Source organism: Atta cephalotes, assembly GCF_000143395.1.
Source record: "Atta cephalotes unplaced genomic scaffold scaffold00028, whole genome shotgun sequence".
In the NCBI taxonomy this organism is placed as follows: domain Eukaryota; kingdom Metazoa; phylum Arthropoda; class Insecta; order Hymenoptera; family Formicidae; genus Atta; species Atta cephalotes.
The window spans coordinates 2,503,920-2,513,499 of NW_012130092.1; the positions used below are offsets into that span (position 1 = coordinate 2,503,920).

Sequence of the window (9,580 nt, forward strand, 5' to 3'; positions counted from 1 at the left end):
CTAAAATTAACATTCAGCTAATATATATATATATATATATATATACAGATCTGAAAATTTTTATTGAACTATCAAAATTGTTATGTATTAGAGGAAACTCAAATATGATGAGCAATGCTACAAAAAATTTTGATAGTTGTCTATAATTATTATGATGGTTCAATAAAATTATTCTCAGATATCTAGTTAAATTTTTAGATACTACAAAATAATTTTGTTGAACCATTAAAACAATTGTGTAGAATTCTCAAATATGATGAGTAACGTTGTAAAAATTTTAGGAATCAGCTTAAGCTGAGCGTCTTACATAATTATTTTGATAGCCAACAAAATTTATTTTCAGATCGGTATTCAATTATCTTTTTATGATTCAGTGTTCTTTCCGTAAAATTATTGTAAAAACGGATAAAAAATAATATATGTATAACATAATCTCATACATAAATAAAAACATAATTCATTTAGAGAAAACGTTTTAGAGTATAGTTTTTTGTAGGTTTTTCAATCTTTTTTCATTCGCGATAATTGTATATCTTGTGTTATAACGCCATAAAGTAACGATCATAAAGTTGATCGATTGCCGATTTCGCACATGTATACAGATCTCGAGGGAAATTTCTCGATCGTGCAACACTCTAGGAAGAATGACATCCTTCTCTTTCTTCCTTCTAACCCTAACTTATTCCAAATGCAATGCTTGTGAAAGGCTCTCTTCAGGGAACGGAAGATCGCACGACATTTATCTGACGAGGAAATAGAGTTGTTGCACAAGCTGCATTTCCTGATTCCCTTCGGAGAAGATAGAGCAAAGCAGAAATCCGTGCAAGTTTAACTGATCTTGATGTCATTATGATGCATTCCGTTTTCTTTTTAAATGTTAACTTTAGTGGAAATTTCGTCTTTTTTCTGATGAGAGAGATTAGCAAAAGATAGTTATTACAATAATTATTTAATTATCTTGCCACATACACAATTTAATTAAAGAATTATTACTAGCATTACGATTAAATTTCGCGGAAATATCACTGATTATTATATCTTCAACGTATTATAAATAGCCAAGTAAATAAATTCAATTCTACGAATGCATTCGTTATTTCATTGATTTTCTGTTGATTCCATACGATGTAATTCTTGTGTAATTAATTGCGTTTCATATCAATAAAATAAATTATAACATCGCATGTATTGAAATTAATGAAAATTGGCACAAATTAATATAATTATTAATAATGAAAAGAATGAAAAGTATTTTAAAGAAAAGGATTTAATATTAAACAGCTTATTAGAATTCAAGATTGTAAGAAATGATTTCCGCGCATAATATGAGACATATGGTATATTTTCATAATTCACATAATAATATAAAATTATTTTTCAAAAAAAAATAAATAAAAGAAGAGCACTAAATTCAAACGAAAAAATTATTCTGCAAAACACACACAACGTTTTTAAATACATTAACAAATTTAAAAGCAGTAATAGCTAAAATTACATAAAAATGTAGTAAGAAATTTTACAAAAATAAATTCAAAAAACAGATAATTTTTTTTAAAAACGAGAAATATTAATATATGTAAGAAATATGTTACGATTTTATTGTTTAAATCTATTTTTCTAAATTTAGAAAAAAAGAAAAAATTGGAGACAATTTAATATTAATTTTTAAATGACTTTTCAGCTTTGAATTGATCGAAGATAAGAATAAATGATTTCTATGAGTGTATGCGCAACATTAATACATTTTCGCAATCCATGTAATGTTAATCCGTTGATGGGTCGTCGTCCTTCGGTAGTTGCTGGCGTTATCCCGTTTAACGGCAGTGAAATCACTATGGCGTAGCGTAATTCCTGTGTGATAATCACGGTGGTTGCAATTCCTGCTCTATATTAGAACCTAGCTTATGTCACTCGTTTCGGCTTCCTTGCATCGCGTTGATCGATTAACGTCTATAATCTGACAATTTCTCTTATTTTCCTCATGCTGATGACCTCAATGTTCGCCACAATTGCGCACAATTAAACAACAAAAGTTTCCAGGTTCACACTTATCATTTTATCGATTTTTGGATGGAGATATTTAAGTAAGATGTATTTGTTTTTTTATTGTAACTAGAAATTTTGATAATGTTATCAACATTATCATAATTTCCAATTACATTGGTATCAATTATTAATGCAAAGTACTTGGAAAATTTCAATTTTTCAATTTAATCTGATATCACCAAGAAAAAATATGCCAAATTATGTATTACAAACATAATCTTACTTTCTTCATTTAATTTTTTTAGTTCTGTCTTGTAATCCTCGAAATTACTATAACTTAATAATATATGTTTGACAGTAACGAAAGAAATTTTAGAAATCTACTTTTATTGTTGTAATTTGGACTAAACTTAATTTAAAATATTTAAAACATTTATGTTATTATGACTTTGTTAAATTAGATGGGATTTAATAAATCCCATCTTAATAATTGTGCTGCATATTTTCATTTGAACTATGTCGGGTTAGAAGCGATCTATGCTCCCGTTTAACTTATCAAAGTATTCAAGTAAATTTTCTTACTTGAAAGCTACGTAATAATTTTTAACTGAAATTCCTTGTAATTAATCTATGACATTCATCGTAGGTTAAGAACGATTTTTGTTAAGTCAGTATCTGATACGATTAACCTACGATATTAGATTACTAGAGCGATTTTTATGAAAAGTCAGCATCTGATTTTAAAAATTTCGATACAATTGAATTTTGGCTCTTCTCCAAAGAGTTTTGAAATTTCTTCAGAAGGTATTAAAAGTTAAATAGATTTTGATTAAAATCTAAAGAAATCAATAATTTTTGCAATTAATAAAATCAAAAGTTTCCCAATTGCATTCGTGAAAATGTTTTCGGTGGATGTGAGGACTGATAAGAAATGATATACTGCTGAAAACAGACTGCATATTATCAATTTTCTAGCGTTATGCGGAAAATCGGCGAGTTTGAGAAATAAAAACAAAGAAAATAGAAAACTTCTCTCTCGCGGAAGATCTTTTGTGATTTGGCAGCATCTCACTCAATGAAAACGAAGATGAAGATTATAAAGCCGCAGCTAAAAGACGTGGAAACTGAAACAATGGCCATCGTTCGTACTCGTCTTTTTGCTTTTCTCAGTTTCAGAAAATATCTTTCCCCGCAGAAAATATCCTGCCCTCCATCGCTCTTTTTTCTTTACTCTTCTTTTCAGCTTCATCACTGCGATTCTTGCTTTTTGTTTTAATCGATCTCTCTTTTCTTCCTTTTGCTGGGCTCCTGTCGCCCACGCGTCTAATCTTTGTCAGACGAATAGCCGTTCTTTTTCTCGTTTGATCGCACTGCTAATAGGACACGAATGAGAGGAGGAAAGGAGGGATCTTGAGCTGCTTTCTAATCACTCATCTAATCTCCATCGTTCTATATTTATCCGGAATAAAGGATGTCGAAAACAGATATTTAAGCGATATCTACTTTCTATATTATATTCTTCGAAAAGAATTTATTAAAAGGAGCATTCTGATACATGGTACATAAAATAGATGAAAAATTTTTTAATATTACGGATAATTCTGAAGTTTTATAAATAATTAAAGATAAAAATTAGAAATAAGAAATTTTTGAATAACTTTATAAACTTAATATTAATATGAGTAAATTTATCTTAATTAATTAAAAATTGATTACATTAAAAATATATAATTACTAATGTAATTATAACTTAACATTAATATTGGAATTAAGAAATTACATCTAAAATTTTAAAACGTATTTCTGAGAAATAATAAGAACTATGTACTCATTCCCAGAAAATAATAAAGGAAACTGCAGTATGTATAATATTGCAGTATTTTAAAAATGGATTTTGTGTATAAATGCTTTGAAAGTAAATGACTTAATTGTTCGAGCGACGAAGGGCTTTAAAGTCTTAGGGAACTTTATCGAAAAAGATGATAATAGCAAAGCAAGATTTCCGTGTCGTGGCACCTAATAGAGTTACAAGAGCACTAGGAAAGTGGTAGACAACGTACAATTGAAGAGAGGGTTGAAGTGTGGCGGAATAATTAACGAATTTCCCAGCGGAACATAAATCGCATTTTAAGCGTTGGAAACCCTATTTTCCACCGATGTTTCTGGAAAATGGCAGACTTGCCGACGGTGAGATTAGCGTCCGCTTGCGTGAAGCTTTTTAATTGAATTACCCTCGATCCTTTCTCGCGGGGAGGCTTTTGTTCAAGAAGAGGAGAGCAACCGTGACAAATAGTTCGGCCGTGCAACACCGAAGCGGCATCGTTATAGCAAGTCGTTGTATACGAATTTACATAAGAAACATGCCGCAGTCGCATCTCGCCGAAGTTCTTTTTCCAGGAATTCAATTTTCTATCGTCCGATACTCTCAAGCACGCCGTTTCTGTCGGCTTATGTAAATGGGCTAATGGCCCCGTGTCTGCCGCAGACGCTCGTGTGCGAGAAAATGCGTACCAGAGAAAGCTCAGATGCACAAGGAGTAGCGGAGATTTTGTCACAGATGCGATCCTCCCGGAACGTTACGTCGAGTAGATTTGTATGCACTTAGCGCGCAAATACGGATTCGATTTAAAAAAGTGAGAAAGAAGAAATTCAGATCGATTGCTAATATGTATTATTTATGACAATAGGAATATCTTAAGGATGTTCAAGATTCGGAAGAATACACAGTCTCTGTAAAAAATGACTGGAATTGGAAATTTTTATTTTCCATATAAAAATGAATGTTATATACATACATTTAAAATAATCCAATATAGACTTAAGATCAATATTTATATTTAATAGCGCAATTTTATAATTTAATTAATTAATTTTTTATAATTTAAATAAAAATTTTATTTTATTCTAATTATTTGTTAAAAACATATCTATACTTATATTGAAATAATTTTTTATTCAAGTTTTAAATTGCCATCAAATTTTTTGTAATAACTTTTTTCATTTTATTTAAAAAATACGTATATTACGTCCTTAAGATGGAATAGACTTGTTGTGTATCATTATTGCACATTGGTGTAAGCGGAGAGTTGTTATCGTTACATAAAAAAATTAAAATTGTGATATAATGATACGCACATCGTATTATTAAATTGATATGCAACGATGATATTACGCGTATATGCAATAAGTTTGTATCCGCTTCTGTGTTTCTTTATTTAAATTAGAAACTTCAGATTCTTCTTTCGCTTATGAAAAAAATCAAGATTCAATCATTTGACGTATTTTTCTGACTGGTTTGTTTTAAATTATTCGATTAAAAAGCTTCATAAACAACAATGAGAACGATAATGTCTTCTCGTTGGTTGCGTGAGATACGCGAGGAACGTTAGGTCGTGCAGAAAAGTGATTCTTTCTGAGAGGACATTCCCTGTAAATTGATCTCCGCTTAATGACATGTTTACTTTTATACTTATAGGTGGGTGATAGAGACACGCTTACATCAGTGGCAGCAAGATTCGATACGACGCCATCCGAGCTGAGCAAATTGAATAGGCTCGGAAGTACTTTCATTTATTCCGGTCAGCAGTTATGGGTGCCGGCGAAAGGAGAAGGACGTCCGGGAGGCGGATCAATCGCAGATGCGCCCAGCCCTGACCCTTGCCACGATCATGAGTCTCAGGATGATCTACCACCCGAAGAAAAAGGTAATCTTCATCGTTTTATTTAATCTTCTTAGATGCTGACTTATTGGGTTATCGTACAATGTTTACTAAAGCCGATATCTTCGAGTTTATATTCAACAAAAAGTTACACTTGCAAGTTTTTTTATCTGTAAATAGTGCATTCAAGATTTTGTAATGGTGGATATAGAATTCTGGGAAAAAGAATTTTAATCGAAGCAATTCTTTTTCTCAGCATCATAATCTCTATATACGAAAAGAACAGTTTTGCTGAAGTATCCAAAAATTAGCTTAGAAATCTGAAAATAATTTTTGTTGGAATAATTAGGTATATAAGATGCTCAAGCTTGTTAGAATATTAACATTTTTTGCAACATTATTCATCATGCTTGAATTTCCTATATAATTATTTTGATGGTTATTTGGATGATAGGTACTTGAGCAAAATTATTCTTTCCTTTTGTAAAAAGTATAAAAAAATGTTTAATTATATGGAATTTTCATCCAAAGTGATATATTAATGTAAGAAAAAATATGATCCCAAGGATAGAGAAAATTATATTATTGTTTAGCGAACGAAAGTGGAGAAGCGGGAATTTGTTTACGTATCATTATGACATTACAGATAGCCCGTAAGAATAACAAGCTTTCGAGGAATAGATAATTAAAACTTTACTAACGATAATCCGATCTTATTATGCTTATCACGCTTATCGTCAAATGCAATATTAAATGGCTTACGAAGTAAAAGGAAAAAATATTTTCGACGACGTTGAAAATCTACTTGCGTTAAAAAGACATAATCCAGCTGTCACGATAAGTGGTCGTCGAAGGATGACGTGCTCCTTTTTTTCTTCCTTTATTACGTTGCAACCAGGGCATGCAATTAAAATAGAGCTCTCGTCCTTATTCTCATCGGATTCGTCGCCCGGAGTCTTGTCTCGCATTATGCTAATACGCAAGACAGATTTGATATATGCGTGGGCATGAATAATGCAGCAAGATCCACGGAGTAGCTACGCCCAGACGTTGTGCGTGATATACGTTAGATTGGCACTCACCTGGCTAAATATACGGAGGAAAGAATTGGGATATCGGATATTATCTGCGTACAAAGTCGACGTTCGAATGAATATTAATGCGTTACCACATCCGTCACGCAGATCCCGAGAGATCGATACGGAGCACTATTGTGACTAACACATTGCCTTTTCGCTTTTTATTTGCCCGTCGCCTGCGGCGAGCCGCGGAACTCCCACATTTCACTTGTCGATTATTATCGATAGAAATTAGCAATCGAGCCACTCATCGTCGCACATTCGCGCGAGCTAATTAGAATAATTTTGAGCTCAGAATTACTTATCGCATAAATCGCTGTCAGAATATTATCTTTTAAATTGTTATTACTTTTAAATTGTTATACTTGGAACACAATACTGAACACAATATTGAACACAAATAATTTTGTAAGAGAAAGTTAATTAGAAAAATTGTGTCACATATATAGATTGAAGATAGAAAAAGTTCATATAAAAAAAGAGAAAGTTACAGAAAAATTATGTAACATATTAGAATATTCGTTTCTCACTCGTTAAAAGCTTCATTCTATCTTCCTTTCGCACGTGATAAATGAGTGATAAAGATAGAATGAACGGCTAGATCGTTATTTTAATACTTTTGAGACTTTCACAGGTTTTCTTGAAGTGCCAAAGGGTTTACAAATTATCACCATACGGATGACGTGATCTGTTGCTAATACCAACGTTTCGTGAATCTTGCCGTTCATTTTATCAGGGTGAGAAGCGAACTGATACTGTATTTATTTTGTTTCAAAGATCAAAAGCCGGATAGCTTCTATCCAAATGAAATTGAAAAATTGATTTCAAGGTGATAAACAAGAAAGGAGCAAAATGGTGATTACGCATTAACTTTTAGTACATACGATTGGGTCATTTCGCAATTTTCTTTCTTTGAAAAAACTAGAAGCCTCAAGTAACTAGTTTTAACATTTATATATATAATATTATATTTATATATAATATTTATTTATATATAATATTTTTAAATACACAACCTTACAGGTATATATCTTTCTAAAATGTTAAAGTAATATTTGTTAGAATCATTTAATAATTTTTGTATATTTAATTAAAGCGATTAAATTAAAGTGATGAAAATTAATTCATAAATGGCTCATGTGTAGTAAAGGAAAATCATTGTGTGTATTAAAGATTAAATTAATAAATATATAAAGTTTCATTCTTCAACTGTTTGTAAAAAATATAATTTATCGGATGGCCTAATAATAAAAAATGAACGAAAATATAGGTTCTCGATATAAATTAATAAAATAATAAATACAATTTTTTTCCTCAGAAAGAAAAAACGAGATATTTTGTATTGTCTCTTTCTCGTAATGTGTATTGTATACTAACAGAAACAGTCACAACACATATCTAATTTCTAAAAATATGGAATTGCTTATTTATTTATGACAACCAGTTCATCCGTATTGTATACGCACTTGTGAGGGAAATGATTAACGCTTAGGTACGTCGAACGTGATAGAAAACTTGAGTCCTGACGTTACACAATTGCGTGATTCACTACTCGGCTGTTTGTCTGTTTATAGTGGAACAATACCAAGCGAATTGTTACGCGCACTCGCTCGAAGTTTATTTATGTCTTCTTTTTCTTCTTCTTCGGGAAGCGCTTTGTCACCGCTATCGACGCCGTTACCACTACCGCCGCCGCCATATCGCACTGCAACGCGAAATATATACACGCGATCGCAACATTAATACGACACGTGTACGCGGCATCACGTTTTGTAGTGCGAGAAGATCGGAGAGAAAAGGCGAAAAAAGATGAAGTTGATCGCGGCCGATGTTGAATTGCATCTTTTGCGATCTGCGTATCGAAAGATCGACACAGCAGACACCGCGAAAAATGCAATTGCATTACAAAGGTGACTTAAAATTAAGAAGACTTATTTATTTCGGAGAAAAATATCAACGAGTTTTTTTTAATAATAAAAACCACTTTTTAATCAGTATGATATAGAATTCATGAAGAACATATTGAATTCATGTTAAATATATAAAAGAACATATTAGGTGTAGTAAAAAGAAATCCATTATTTTTCCCTTCAATTTCATGCAAAATATAAAATTCATTTTTCTTAATATTCATTGTGTGTTAAAATATTTGATTAGATTTAAATATACTATCTCTTATTAATATACTATCTCTAATTATTTGAACGACAGATATTTTATATTTTACTCCGATTTTCAAAGTTAAATAAGTGATGATTCATACTGTTATTAACATAGATAATACCTTATTAGTATAATTGACACTGTCTGAAGATAAAAATGACTGAAAAAATTAGAAGCTTTGAATAAAAAAATCTAGTAAAACACAAGTTTTTTACTATACCAGGATATGTATTTATTTTAAACATTTGATGCTATATTATTGTTTTAGAATTCATTTTTCATATCCATCCGTAGCCATCGTCATTGCAGCAACAAGGATATTTTTGTTTCAATATTCATAAAGTTATAAAGATAAAAATTAATATAATATCGAAATAACCGAAACGTTAAAATGTTTAATATAAAATAAATATTAGACATTTTAACGATAAATGTAAAAAAATGAATTATATATATCTTTGACAATTTTCATAAAAATACTTTTACTAATACTATTTACCATAAAAAAATCAGTCTTTTACTCCGAAATGAAAAACTTTAATCGCGATGATTCGATACTTGTATGATATATATATATATATATATATATATATATATATAATATGTCTCTCACACTCTACTAGTAAGTACTGAGATATAATAATTAAGTTGTAGAAGAAGAGACGAAGTAACTAACAAGTAGTAAGTTACGTT

At 30.7% G+C, this 9,580-nt stretch overlaps 1 protein-coding gene across 1 annotated transcript in view; it reads left to right on the forward strand.

The window, feature by feature from the left end:
* LOC105620672 (nuclear receptor coactivator 7) overlaps positions 1-9,580 on the forward strand; it is an 83,013-nt gene that overhangs the window by 40,761 nt on the left and 32,672 nt on the right. Inside the window, exon 5 of the mRNA XM_012202161.1 lies at positions 5,462-5,690. Within this exon, the coding sequence (XP_012057551.1) occupies positions 5,462-5,690 (229 nt within the window). The remainder of the gene's footprint in view (positions 1-5,461; positions 5,691-9,580) is intronic.